The following is a 13,998-nucleotide window of genomic DNA, read 5'->3' as shown; positions in this document are numbered from 1 at the left end:
AGAGACGAGCAAACCATCCTGTAAAAACCGCGAGTGACAGAAACACCAATGTGAGCTCCAAAGACCCCATCCCTGGGAGAGAAAGCTGGGCTGCAGGTGGGGACAGCTTGGAAGCCTGGCCCGGGACAGAGGACTCTAGCAAGCTGCTGTCAGTGGCCTGTGCCCCAGTAGGGGTGGGTGGGGGTGAAGAAGATGAAGGGGAGTCTAAAACCAGAGGTTTAAGGGGAGGGGGGTGGATTCCAAAGGGACTGGGGGAGAAAGTACAAACTCCTTTCAGACACAAATAAAGCGGATGTTCAGTCTTTTCCCGAGGGCAGGAGACTCTAAATCTGGAGGACACCGGGTTTATAGTGAGAGGGGAAAGGTTTTGTTTTACACTGAGGGTGGTGGGTATAGCGAAAGGTAGTGGAGGGAACAACTGCAATGTGCAGGTGATGCCTGGAGGGGAAAGGGTTAAAGGGATACAGTCCAAACGTGGGCAAAGCAGGCCGAGCTCGGGTGGAAATTTGGCTCGTGTCCCCGCACTGTTTAACACCACACTCGCCTATCGAACGCGGCCTGGGGAGGGGAGGGGAGGGGAGTGACGCAGGAGGAGACGTGTCAACTCCAGACCGCCTCCCCGATAGGAAGATCCCAGCGGCAGGCGACTGCGCTGACCAGCATCAGCTAGCAGTAACTATACACCGGTCGCATTCATACAGCAGAGTCAGCTCCTTCCCAACCAACGAGCCCCAATTACACCCATACGACCTGTGCGTCTTTGGGCGGTGGGAGGAAACCCACACGGTCACAAATCCCTTCCAGACAGAAGCAGGTATTGAACCCGGGTCGCTGGTTCTGTAATATTCAATTAGAATGTATGATTCTAATTGAGCGGCGTACTGGTCAGCGTAACGATTTACGGTACAAGCGATTGGGGTTCAATTCCCGCCGCTTCTGTGAGGAGTTTGTACACTCTCCCTGTGACTGTGTGGGTTTCCTCCCTCAGTCCAGAGACCAGCCGGGTAGGGTTCGTGAGTTGTGGGTATGCTCCATTGATGCGGGCTGCCCACAGCACAATCCCCGCTGATCTGATTTGAAGCAAACGATGCATTTTTGATACTTAGGGTACAGAACCGTACAGTCCCTCTTCGACCCACGATGTTGTGCTGACCTTCAAACTACTGTAGCGGCTAGCACGGCACTATCACAGCGTAGGAGTTCAGAGTTCAATTCCAACATCATCCGTAAGGAACTAGTACCGCGTGGGTGCACCGGTTTCCTCCCACAGTCCAAAGACTGACCGGTTAATAGGTCATTGTAAATTGTCCCCGTTAACCCCCTCAGTCTCCGCTGTCCAGAGAAAACCCAAATTTGCCCAGCCTCTCGTGATTCACCCACCTTAGGATGGAGGGGGTCCCAACAGATCACGCAAACTTAAAGCACATATTACAGCAGGTTTTCCCAATTTCAATTCCACTTCCCATTCCCACATGTCAGTCCATGGCCTCCTACACTGCAACGACGAGGCCAGACTCGGGTTGGAGGAACACCTCAGTAGCCATGAACATAGATTGCTCAAACTTCCATAATGCCCCCCTTCACAATTCCCCATTCCTGTTTGCCTCTCTCACCTTACCTCCTCACCCTCTGCTGCTCCTCCCCCTTCTTCTTCCACAGTCTTCTGTTCCCTCCTATCAGATCCCCCCTTCTCCAACACTTCACCAATCAACCTCCCAGCCCTTTACTTCACTCCTGCCCCTCTCCCGGTTTCACCAATCACCTAACACCGAGTAATTCTCCCTCCCCTCCCCTTCTTACTCTGACTCCTTCCCCTTTCCTTTCCAGTCCTGATGAAGGGTCTCAGCCCGAAACGCCAACTGTTTATTCCCCTCCATAGATGCTGCCTGGCCTGTCGAGCTGCTCCGGTGAATTGTATCTCTGAGGACCTCACCTGCTTCCAACACATCGATGCGGCTACAAAGAAGGCAAGACAGTGGTGATATTTCATTAGGAGATTTGGTTTGTCACCGAAAAAACACTCGAAAACTTCTCCAAATGTACCGTGGAGAGCATTCTAACTGGCTGTGTCACTGTCTGGTCTGTGTGTGTGTGTGGTGGGGGGGGGGGGGGGGGGTAAGTGACTACTGCACAGGATCGAAATAACCTGCAGAGAGTTGTAAACTCAGTCAGCTCCATCACGGGCACCAGACTCCGTAGTGTCCAGGACATCTTCAAGGAGCAATGCCTCAGAGAGGCAGCGTCCATCATTAAGGACCCCCATCACCCAGGACATGCCCTCTTCTCACTGTTACCATCAGGGAGGAGGTACAGGAGCCTGAAGACACACACTCAGCGATTCAGGAACAGCTTCTTCCCCTCTGCCATCAGGGAGGAGGTACAGGAGCCTGAAGACACACACTCAGCGATTCAGGAACAGCTTCTTCCCCTCTGCCAGCAGGGAGGAGGTACAGGAGCCTGAAGACACACACTCAGCGATTCAGGAACAGCTTCTTCCCCTCTGCCAGCAGGGAGGAGGTACAGGAGCCTGAAGACACACACTCAGCGATTCAGGAACAGCTTCTTCCCCTCTGCCAGCAGGGAGGAGGTACAGGAGCCTGAAGACACACACTCAGCGATTCAGGAACAGCTTCTTCCCCTCTGCCATCAGGGAGGAGGTACAGGAGCCTGAAGACACACACTCAACGATTCAGGAACAGCTTCTTTCCCTCTGCCATCAGGGAGGAGGTACAGGAGCCTGAAGACACACACTCAACGATTCAGGAACAGCTTCTTCCCCTCTGCCATCAGGGAGGGGGTACAGGAGCCTGAAGACACACACTCAACGATTCAGGAACAGCTTCTTCCCCTCCGCCATCAGGGAGGAGGTACAGGAGCCTGAAGACACACACTCAACGATTCAGGAACAGCTTCTTCCCCTCTACCATCAGGGAGGAGGTACAGGAGCCTGAAGACACACACTCAATGATTCAGGAACAGCTTCTTCCCCTCTGCCATCAGGGAGGAGGTACAGGAGCCTGAAGACACACACTCAGCGATTCAGGAACAGCTTCTTCCCCTCTGCCATCAGGGAGGAGGTACAGGAGCCTGAAGACACACAGTCAGCGATTCAGGAACAGCTTCTTCCCCTCTGCCATCAGGGAGGAGGTACAGGAGCCTGAAGACACACACTCAACGATTCAGGAACAGCTTCTTCCCCTCTGCCATCAGGGAGGAGGTACAGGAGCCTGAAGACACAAACTCAGCGATTCAGGAACAGCTTCTTCCCCTCTGCCATCAGGGAGGAGGTACAGGAGCCTGAAGACACACACTCAACGATTCAGGAACAGCTTCTTCCCCTCTGCCATCAGGGAGGAGGTACAGGAGCCTGAAGACACACACTCAGCGATTCAGGAACAGCTTTCCATCAGATTTCTGAATGTACGTTGAACCCATGAACACTACCTCACTATTTTTAATTCTATTTTTGCACTTCTTAAGTTATTTAACAATTATATACAAACACACACACTCACTCACTGTAGTTCAGTTCTGCCCCCCCCCCCCATTATATTTAGCATGTATTGTAATGCTGATGTAAAGTTAACAAATTTCTTGGCATATTAAGCCTGATGCAGATTCGCGACTTCCAGGTAGTTAAAAGGTAGCTTCTGTGCCTGTCTCGCCGTCCTTCCCCCCTCCCTCAGCGGAACACCACCGCCCCCGCCCCCGCCCCCGGAGTCTCCCCGGCCTGCCGTGGCCGGCACAGTCCAGCAGGTGGGGCTGTTGGCCAGGCGCTGCCGATCCGAACAGATTCCCTTTGTTCAGGCTCCGTGGGGCCCTCAGCGAAGCTCCCTTCCCCCACCTCCCCCCCACCCCCCTCTGCCCCCTCGCCCACCCAGGCCGCCCCCTCCACCCACCTCCCCCTCTCCCACCTACCCAGGTCTGGCCTCTCCTCTTTGACCGCCGTGGGCTCCAGCCTCGGATCCGGCGGCAGGGCCACCGCCACTTGCCCAGGTTCCATCTTAGTCCTGCAGGGCTCCCTGGCTCTGCGCAGGGAAAGGGAGAGAGAGAGAGAGACGGACGGACAGACAGAGAGAGGGGGGAAGAGAGAGGTTACGTGCCAGAGTCAACAGCAACTGCAGGACGCAGTGTGTCTCATCCCCCGACGGCAGTGGCCCGCAGGCTCTACAGGGAAACAGCACTCAGCTCCTGCTCCCTGGCCTCTTCTTCGGTATCAACAGCAGCCAATGAGCTCTGGAGCCCCACCTTAGGGCCCCTGAGGCTCCTTTAAGGGCTCCGGGGGAGATTTAAAGGGAAAAGACGCAACCGTGGTGAAAGCAGTCAGACCCTGGGGGTTGATGGTGTGGGTGGAGGGGGGAAGCAGCCGCTCGCGAGGCACAGACGGTCACACACGGGAGCAGCCTGGAGGAAGGGGACTGAGAGACCGGCTCCTGATGCCAGGGTGCCATCCCTTCACCTCCTCCCCCTTCCCCTCCCCACCCCAGCAGAACAAACCTGGCCGCTTCCTCTTTGCTCACATCTGAGGACGTCCGTCTGTCTCTCACTGCCCCCTAAATGTCTGCTCTTCTCTGGGCTGGGGGGGTGGGGGGTGTGCGCGGTGAAGAAACCTTATTACCAAAGTTCAAAATAAATTTATTATGGAAGTACACACGTGTCACCATGCACAAACCCGAGATTCGTTTTCTTGTGGGCATTCACAGTAAATACACAGCGACACAACAGTCAGTGGAAGACCGCACACGACAAGACAAGCAACCAGTGTGCAGGAGGCAGCAATATCATGGGGGGGGGGGATATGCAACTGTAGAAGGCCTCACCCGTTTCCCCACCCTCAGTGACATGGCGGGTACGTACAATTTAAGAAATATATTTGTTTAAAAACTAAGGAGAGCAGCAGGTACACTGCAACCTGCGGTGGAACGCCTCTTCTTGCGTCGGTGACCAACGCAGCCCGAGGACTGTGCTGGCGGGGGGGCGTGGGCAGCCCGCGAGAGTCGCCACAGTTCCGGCGCCAACAGAGCACGCCCGCAGCTCGCCGCCGCTAACCCCGCACACCTTCGCCACGTGGGAGGAAACCAGAGCACCAGGAGGAAACCCACACGGTCAACGGGGAGAACGTGCAAGCCCCTCGCAGGCAGCGATAGGAATTGAACCCCGATCGCTGACCGCAGTAACGTTACCCTAGCCGCCATGTTAACATGTTCCCCTGTCGTCCCCCCCCCCACCTACGGTAGGCTGACCTCTAAACCCTAAACCATGCCCCACCTGACCGTGAATCCCTGGACTTGAACCAGGTCTATAGACTCAAGGTTCAAAGTAAAGTTTATTATCAGACTACGTACATGTCACCAAACGCGGTCCTGAAATTCTTTTTCTGCAGGAAGACTCCGCAAATCCATCGAACGGTAACTCTAAAACAAGATCAATGGACAACAAACTGTGCAAATGCAAATATAAATAAACAGCAAGATAGAAGAGTCCTTAAACGAGTGTAGTTATCCCCTTTTGTTCGAGAGCCTGATGTTTCGGGGCAGGAACTGTTCCTGAACCTGGTGGTGTGGGACCTGAGGCTCCTGTACCTCCTTCCCGATGAAATCAGTTCAGAGTTGACGTTATCCTCACTGGTTCAGGAGCCTGATGGTTGAGGGGTAATAACTGTTCCTGAACCTGGTGGTGTGGGACCTGATGGTTGAGGGTAATAACTGTTCCTGAACCTGGTGGTGTGAGTCCTGAGGCTCCTGTACCTCCTTCCCGATGGAATCAGTTCAGAGTTGAGGTTATCCTCACTGGTTCAGGAGCCTGATGGTTGAGGGGTAATAACTGTTCCTGCACCTGGTGGTGTGGGTCCTGAGGCTCCTGTACCTCCTTCCTGATGGCTGAGGGGTAATAACTGTTCCTGAACCTGGTGGTGTGAGTCCTGAGGCTCCTGTACCTCCTTCCTGATAGCTGAGGGGTAATAACTGTTCCTGAACCTGGTGGTGTGGGTCCTGAGGCTCCTGTACCTCCTTCCCGATGGCTGAGGGGTAATAACTGTTCCTGAACCTGGTGATGTGGGACCTGATGGTTGAGGGGTAATAACTGTTCCTGAACCTGGTGGTGTGAGTCCTGAGGCTCCTGTACCTCCTTCCTGATAGCTGAGGGGTAATAACTGTTCCTGAACCTGGTGGTGTGGGTCCTGAGGCTCCTGTACCTCCTTCCCGATGGCTGAGGGGTAATAACTGTTCCTGAACCTGGTGATGTGGGACCTGATGGTTGAGGGGTAATAACTGTTCCTGAACCTGGTGGTGTGAGTCCTGAGGCTCCTGTACCTCCTTCCTGATGGCTGAGGGGTAGTAACTGTTCCTGAACCTGGTGGTGCGAGTCCTGAGGCTCCTGTACCTCCTTCCTGATGGCTGAGGGGTAGTAATTGTTCCTGAACCTGGTGGTGTGAGTCCTGAGGCTCCTGTACCTTTTACCTGATGGCAGCAACGAGAAGAGAGCCCGGCCTGGGTGGTGGGGGTCCCTGATGATGGATGCTGCTTTCCGACAGCAACGTTTCATGTCGATGTGCTCACTGATCGGGAGGGCTTTACCCGTGATGGACTGGGAAAGGATTTTCCACTCAAAGGCATAGGCGTTCCCATACCAGGCTGTAGTGCAGCCAGTCACCACACATCTATAGAGGTTTCCCAAGCTTTCTAATGACACGTCAAACCTCTGCAGATTCCTGAGGAAGTAGAGGTGCTGTCGTGCTTTCTTCACAATTATATTTATATATGATGGGGCCAGGACAGGTCCTCTGAGATAGTGATACAGGAATTTAAAGTTACTGACCCTCTCCAGCTCTGATGCTACCTGCCTTGTTTACTGGCTTCCCTCCCCTGAAGCCTACAGTCTTATTGGCATTGAGTGAGCGGTGGTTGTTATGACACCACTCAGGCAGATTTTCAGTCTCCCTCCTGTACGCGGATTCATCACCGCCCCTGATACGGCCAATGACAGTGATGTGGCTGGCAAACTTGAAAACGGTGTTCGAGCTGTGCTCAGCCACACGGTCACAGGTGAAAAGCGAGTGCCGCAGGGGGCAAGTCACACCCCCTGCGGTGCTGATCTGATTGATGATCGAGGTGGTGCCGCTGTACCCTGGCGACTCTCGGAGGGCTGCTGTGTGTGTATGGGACCGTCCCCCAGTGAGGGTCAGTGTGTGTGTGGGACCGTCCCCCAGTGAGGGTCAGTGTTTGTATGTGTGTGGGACCGTCCCCCAGTGAGGGTCAGTGCGTGTGTGGGACCGTCCCCCAGTGAGGGTCAGTGTGTGTGTGTGTGGGACCGTCCCCCAGTGAGGGTCAGTGTGTGTGTGGGACCGTCCCCCAGTGAGGGTCAGTGTGTGTGTGTGTGGGACCGTCCCCCAGTGAGGGTCAGTGTGTGTGTGTGGGACCGTCCCCCAGTGAGGGTCAGTGTGTGTGTGTGTGGGACCGTCCCCCAGTGAGGGTCAGTGTGTGTGTATGGGACCGTCCCCCAGTGAGGGTCAGTGTGTGTGTGTGGGTCCGTCCCCCAGTGAGGGTCAGTGTGTGTGGGACCGTCCCCCAGTGAGGGTCAGTGTGTGTGTGTGTGTGTGTGACCGTCCCCCAGTGAGGGTCAGTGTGTGTGTGTGGGACCGTCCCCCAGTGAGGGTCAGTGTGTGTGTGTGTGTGTGTGTGACCGTCCCCCAGTGAGGGTCAGTGTGTGTGTGTGTGTGTGTGACCGTCCCCCAGTGAGGGTCAGTGTGTGTGTGTGTGGGACCGTCCCCCAGTGAGGGTCAGTGTGTGTGTGGGACTGTCCCCCAGTGAGGGTCAGTGTGTGTGTGGGACCGTCCCCCAGTGAGGGTCAGTGTGTGTGAGACTGTCCCCCAGTGAGGGTCAGTGTGTGTGTGACCGTCCCCCAGTGAGGGTCAGTGTGTGTGTGTGTGTGTGTGACCGACCCCAGTGAGGGTCAGTGTGTATGTGAGACTGTCCCCCAGTGAGGGTCAGTGTGTGTGTGACCGTCCCCCAGTGAGGGTCAGTGTGTGTGTGTGTGTGTGACCGTCCCCCTGTGAGGGTCAGTGTGTGTGTGGGACCGTCCCCCAGTGAGGGTCAGTGTGTGTGTGTGGGACCGTCCCCCAGTGAGGATCAGTGTGTGTGTGGGACCGTCCCCCAGTGAGGGTCAGTGTGTGTGTGTTTGGGACCGTCCCCCAGTGAGGGTCAGTGTGTGTGGGACCGTCCCCCAGTGAGGGTCAGTGTGTGTGTGGGTCCGTCCCCCAGTGAGGGTCAGTGTGTGTGGGACCGTCCCCCTGTGAGGGTCAGTGTGTGTGTGTGGGACCATCCCCCAGTGAGGGTCAGTGTGTGTGTGTGTGTGGGACTGTCCCCCGGTGAGGGTCAGTGTGTGTGTGTGTGGGACTGTCCCCCAGTGAGGGTCAGTGTGTGTGTGTGTGTGTGTGTGGGACCGTCCCCCAGTGAGGGTCAGTGTGTGTGTGTGTGTGTGTGGGACCGTCCCCCAGTGAGGGTCAGTGTGTGTGTGTGTGGGACTGTCCCCCAGTGAGGGTCAGTGTGTGTGTGTGTGTGTGTGGGACCGTCCCCCAGTGAGGGTCAGTGTGTGTGGGACCGTCCCCCAGTGAGGGTCAGTGTGTGTGTGTGTGTGACCGTCCCCCAGTGAGGGTCAGTGTGTGTGGGACCGTCCCCCAGTGAGGGTCAGTGTGTGTGTGGGACCGTCCCCCGGTGAGGGTCAGTGTGTGTGTGGGACTGTCCCCCAGTGAGGGTCAGTGTGTGTGTGTGTGGGACCGTCCCCCAGTGAGGGTCAGTGTGTGTGTGGGACCGCCCCCCAGTGAGGGTCAGTGTGTGTGTGTGGGACTGTCCCCCAGTGAGGGTCAGTGTGTGTGTGTGGGACCGTCCGCCAGTGAGGGTCAGTGTGTGTGAGGGACCGTCCCCCGGTGAGGGTCAGTGTGTGTGTGTGGGACCGTCCCCCAGTGAGGGTCAGTGTGTGTGTGGGACCGTCCCCCTGTGAGGGTCAGTGTGTGTGTGTGTGGGACCGTCCCCCAGTGAGGGTCAGTGTGTGTGTGGGACCGTCCCCCAGTGAGGGTCAGTGTGTGCGGGACCGTCCCCCAGTGAGGGTCTGTGTGTGTGTGTGGGACCGTCCCCCAGTGAGGGTCAGTGTGTGTGTGGGACCGTCCCCCAGTGAGGGTCAGTGTGTGTGTGTGTGTGGGACTGTCCCCCGGTGAGGGTCAGTGTGTGTGTGTGTGTGGGACCGACCCCAGTGAGGGTCAGTGTGTGTGTGGGACCGTCCCCCAGTGAGGGTCAGTGTATGTGTGTGTGGGACTGTCCCCCAGTGAGGGTCAGTGTGTGTGTGTGTGTGGGACCGTCCCCCAGTGAGGGTCAGTGTGTGTGTGTGTGTGGGACTGTCCCCCGGTGAGGGTCAGTGTGTGTGTGTGTGGGACCGTCCCCCAGTGAGGGTCAGTGTGTGTGTCGGACCATCCCCCAGTGAGTGTCTGTGTGTGTGTGTGGGACCATCCCCCAGTGAGGGTCAGTGTGTGTGTGTGTGTGTGGGACTGTCCCCCGGTGAGGGTCAGTGTGTGTGTGTGTGTGTGTGGGACCGACCCCAGTGAGGGTCAGTGTGTGTGTGGGACCGTCCCCCAGTGAGGGTCAGTGTGTGTGTGTGTGTGGGACCGACCCCAGTGAGGGTCAGTGTGTGTGTGGGACCGTCCCCCAGTGAGGGTCAGTGTGTGTGTGTGTGTGGGACCGACCCCAGTGAGGGTCAGTGTGTGTGTGCGGGACCGTCCCCCAGTGAGGGTCAGTGTGTGTGGGACCGTCCCCCAGTGAGGGACAGTGTGTGTGTGGGACCGTCCCCCAGTGAGGGTCAGTGTGTGTGTGTGTGGGACCGTCCCCCAGTGAGGGACAGTGTGTGTGTGGGACCGTCCCCTAGTGAGGGTCAGTGTGTGTGTGAGACCGTCCCCCAGTGAGGGACAGTGTGTGTGGGACCGTCCCCCAGTGAGGGTCAGTGTGTGTGTGTGTGTGTGGGACCATCCCCCAGTGAGGGACAGTGTGTGTGTGTGGGACCGTTCCCCCAGTGAGGGTCAGTGTGTGTGTGGGACCATCCCCTAGTGAGGGTCAGTGTGTGTGTGAGACCGTCCCCCAGTGAGGGTCAGTGTGTGTGGGACCGTCCCCCAGTGAGGGTCAGTGTGTGTGTGTGGGACCGTCCCCCAGTGAGGATCAGTGTGTGTGTGGGAGTGTCCCCCAGTGAGGGTCAGTGTGTGTGTGTGTGTGGGACCGTCCCCCAGTGAGGGTCAGTGTGTGTGTGTGTGGGACTGTCCCCCAGTGAGGGTCAGTGTGTGTGGGACTGTCCCCCAGTGAGGGTCAGTGTGTGTGGGACCGTCCCCCAGTGAGGGTCAGTGTGTGTGTGGGACCGTCCCCCAGTGAGGGTCAGTGTGTGTGGGATCGTCCCCCAGTGAGGGTCAGTGTGTGTGTGTGGGACCGTCCCCCCCAGTGAGGGTCAGTGTGTGTGTGTGTGGGACGGTCCCCCAGTGAGGGTCAGTGTGTGTGTGGGACCGTCCCCCGGTGAGGGTCAGTGTGTGTGTGGGACTGTCCCCCAGTGAGTGTCAGTGTGTGTGTGGGACCGTCCCCCGGTGAGGGTCAGTGTGTGTGTGAGACCGTCCCCCAGTGAGGGTCAGTGTGTGTGGGACCGTCCCCCAGTGAGGGTCAGTGTGTGTGTGTGTGTGGGACCGTCCCCCAGTGAGGGTCAGTGTGTGTGGGACTGTCCCCCGGTCAGGGTCAGTGTGTGTGTGGGACCGTCCCCCAGTGAGGGTCAGTGTGTGTGTGTGTGGGACCGTCCCCCAGTGAGGGTCAGTGTGTGTGGGACTGTCCCCCGGTCAGGGTCAGTGTGTGTGTGCGGGACCGTCCCCCAGTGAGGGTCAGTGTGTGTGTGTGGGACCGTCCCCCAGTGAGGGTCGGTGTGTGTGTGGGACCATCCCCCAGTGAGGGTCAGTGTGTGTGGGACCATCCCCCAGTGAGGGTCAGTGTGTGTGTGGGACCTGTCCCCCAGTGAGGGTCAGTGTGTGTTTGGGACCGTCCCCCAGTGAGGGTCAGTGTGTGTGTGTGTGTGGGACCGTCCCCCAGTGAGGGTCAGTGTGTGTGTGTGTGTGGGACCGTCCCCCAGTGAGGGTCAGTGTGTGTGTGGGACCGTCCCCCAGTGAGGGTCAGTGTGTGTGTGTGGGACCGTCCCCCAGTGAGGGTCAGTGTGTGTGTGAGACCGTCCCCCAGTGAGGGTCAGTGTGTGTGTGAGGGACCGTCCCCCAGTGAGGGTCAGTGTGTGTGTGGGACTGTCCCCCAGTGAGGGTCAGTGTGTGTGTGTGTGGCACCGTCCCCCAGTGAGGGTCAGTGTGTGTGGGACCGTCCCCCAGTGAGGGTCAGTGTGTGTGGGACTGTCCCCAAGTGAGGGTCAGTGTGTGTGTGGGACTGTCCCCCAGTGAGGGTCAGTGTGTGTGTGGGACCGTCCCCCAGTGAGGGTCAGTGTGTGTGTGTGTGTGGGACCGTCCCCCAGTGAGGGTCAGTGTGTGTGTGGGACCATCCCCCAGTGAGGGTCAGTGTGTGTGTGGGACCGTCCCCAGTGAGGGTCAGTGTGTGTGTGGGACCATCCCCCAGTGAGGGTCAGTGTGTGTGTGGGACCATCCCCCAGTGAGGGTCAGTGTGTGTGGGACCTGTCCCCCAGTGAGGGTCAGTGTGTGTGGGACCGTCCCCCAGTGAGGGTCAGTGTGTGCGGGACCTGTCCCCCAGTGAGGGTCAGTGTGTGTGTGTGTGTGGGACCGTCCCCCAGTGAGGGTCAGTGTGTGTGGGACCGTCCCCCAGTGAGGGTCAGTGTGTGTGTGTGTGTGGGACCTGTCCCCCAGTGAGGGTCAGTGTGTGTGGGACCGTCCCCCAGTGAGGGTCAGTGTGTGTGTGGGACCTGTCCCCCAGTGAGGGTCAGAGTGTGTGTGTGGGACCGTCCCCCAGTGAGGATCAGTGTGTGTGGGACTGTCCCCCAGTGAGGGTCAGTGTGTGTGTGCGGGACCTGTCCCCCAGTGAGGGTCAGTGTGTGTGGGACCGTCCCCCGGTGAGGGTCTGTGTGTGTGTGGGATTGTCCCCCAGTGAGGGTCAGTGTGTGTGGGACCATCCCCCAGTGAGGGTCAGTGTGTGTGTGTGTGTGTGTGTGGGACCATCTCCCGGTGAGGGTCAGTGTGTGTGGGACCCACCCCAGTGAGGGTCAGTGTGTGTGGGACTGTACCCCAGTGAGGGTCAGTGTGTGTGTGTGTGGGACCGTCCCCCCAGTGAGGGTCAGTGTGTGTGGGACCGTCCCCCAGTGAGGGTCAGTGTGTGTGTGGGACCGTCCCCCGGTGAGGGTCAGTGTGTGTGTGTGTGTGTGTGTGTGGGACCGTCCCCTGGTGAGGGTCAGTGTGTGTGTGTGTGTGTGTGTGTGTGGGACCGTCCCCCAGTGAGGGTCAGTGTGTGTGTGGGACCGTCCCCCAGTGAGGGTCAGTGTGTGTGTATGTGGGACTGTCCCCCAGTGAGGGTCAGTGTGTGTGTGTGGGACCGTCCCCTAGTGAGGATCAGTCTGTGTGTGTGGGACCGTCCCCCTGTGAGGGTCAGTGTGTGTGTGGGACCGTCCCCCAGTGAGGGTCAATGTGTGTGTGGGACCGTCCCCCGGTGAGGGTCGGTGTGTGTGTGTGGGACTGTCCCCCAGTGAGGGTCAGTGTGTGTGTGGGACCGTCCCCCGGTGAGGGTCAGTCTGTGTGTGTGGGACTGTCCCCCAGTGAGGGTCAGTGTGTGTGGGACCGTCTCCCAGTGAGGGTCAGTGTGGGTGTGGGACTGTCCCCCAGTGAGGGTCAGTGTGTGTGGGACCGTCCCCCAGTGAGGGTCAGTGTGTGTGTGGGACCGTCCCCCGGTGAGGGTCAGTGTGTGTGTGGGACTGTCCCCCAGTGAGGGTCAGTGTGTGTGTGTGTGGGACCGTCCCCCAGTGAGGGTCAGTGTGTGTGTGGGACCGCCCCCCAGTGAGGGTCAGTGTGTGTGTGTGGGACTGTCCCCCAGTGAGGGTCAGTGTGTGTGTGTGGGACCGTCCGCCAGTGAGGGTCAGTGTGTGTGAGGGACCGTCCCCCGGTGAGGGTCAGTGTGTGTGTGTGGGACCGTCCCCCAGTGAGGGTCAGTGTGTGTGTGGGACCGTCCCCCTGTGAGGGTCAGTGTGTGTGTGTGTGGGACCGTCCCCCAGTGAGGGTCAGTGTGTGTGTGGGACCGTCCCCCAGTGAGGGTCAGTGTGTGCGGGACCGTCCCCCAGTGAGGGTCTGTGTGTGTGTGTGGGACCGTCCCCCAGTGAGGGTCAGTGTGTGTGTGGGACCGTCCCCCAGTGAGGGTCAGTGTGTGTGTGTGTGTGGGACTGTCCCCCGGTGAGGGTCAGTGTGTGTGTGTGTGTGGGACCGACCCCAGTGAGGGTCAGTGTGTGTGTGGGACCGTCCCCCAGTGAGGGTCAGTGTATGTGTGTGTGGGACTGTCCCCCAGTGAGGGTCAGTGTGTGTGTGTGTGTGGGACCGTCACCCAGTGAGGGTCAGTGTGTGTGTGTGTGTGGGACTGTCCCCCGGTGAGGGTCAGTGTGTGTGTGTGTGGGACCGTCCCCCAGTGAGGGTCAGTGTGTGTGTCGGACCATCCCCCAGTGAGTGTCTGTGTGTGTGTGTGGGACCATCCCCCAGTGAGGGTCAGTGTGTGTGTGTGTGTGTGGGACTGTCCCCCGGTGAGGGTCAGTGTGTGTGTGTGTGTGTGTGGGACCGACCCCAGTGAGGGTCAGTGTGTGTGTGGGACCGTCCCCCAGTGAGGGTCAGTGTGTGTGTGTGTGTGGGACCGACCCCAGTGAGGGTCAGTGTGTGTGTGGGACCGTCCCCCAGTGAGGGTCAGTGTGTGTGTGTGTGTGGGACCGACCCCAGTGAGGGTCAGTGTGTGTGTGCGGGACCGTCCCCCAGTGAGGGTCAGTGTGTGTGGGACCGTCCCCCAG

At 58.6% G+C, this 13,998-nt stretch overlaps 1 protein-coding gene across 4 annotated transcripts in view; it reads right to left on the bottom strand.

The window, feature by feature from the left end:
- LOC140717747 (zinc finger translocation-associated protein-like) overlaps positions 1-4,218 on the bottom strand; it is a 35,043-nt gene extending 30,825 nt beyond the window's left edge. For all 4 annotated transcript variants that reach the window (XM_073031461.1, XM_073031462.1, XM_073031463.1 and 1 more), the window contains exon 1: positions 3,919-4,218. In XM_073031461.1, coding sequence (XP_072887562.1) covers positions 3,919-4,003 — 85 coding nt within the window. In that variant the 5' untranslated portion in view covers positions 4,004-4,218. The remainder of the gene's footprint in view (positions 1-3,918) is intronic.
- Positions 4,219-13,998: the final 9,780 nt, after the last annotated feature.

The sequence above is a fragment of the Hemitrygon akajei genome, chromosome 28 (genome assembly GCF_048418815.1).
Source record: "Hemitrygon akajei chromosome 28, sHemAka1.3, whole genome shotgun sequence".
Classification (NCBI taxonomy): Eukaryota; Metazoa; Chordata; class Chondrichthyes; order Myliobatiformes; family Dasyatidae; genus Hemitrygon; species Hemitrygon akajei.
Note: the sequence above shows the minus strand (reverse complement) of the source record. Positions and strands in the feature narration are given on the sequence as shown.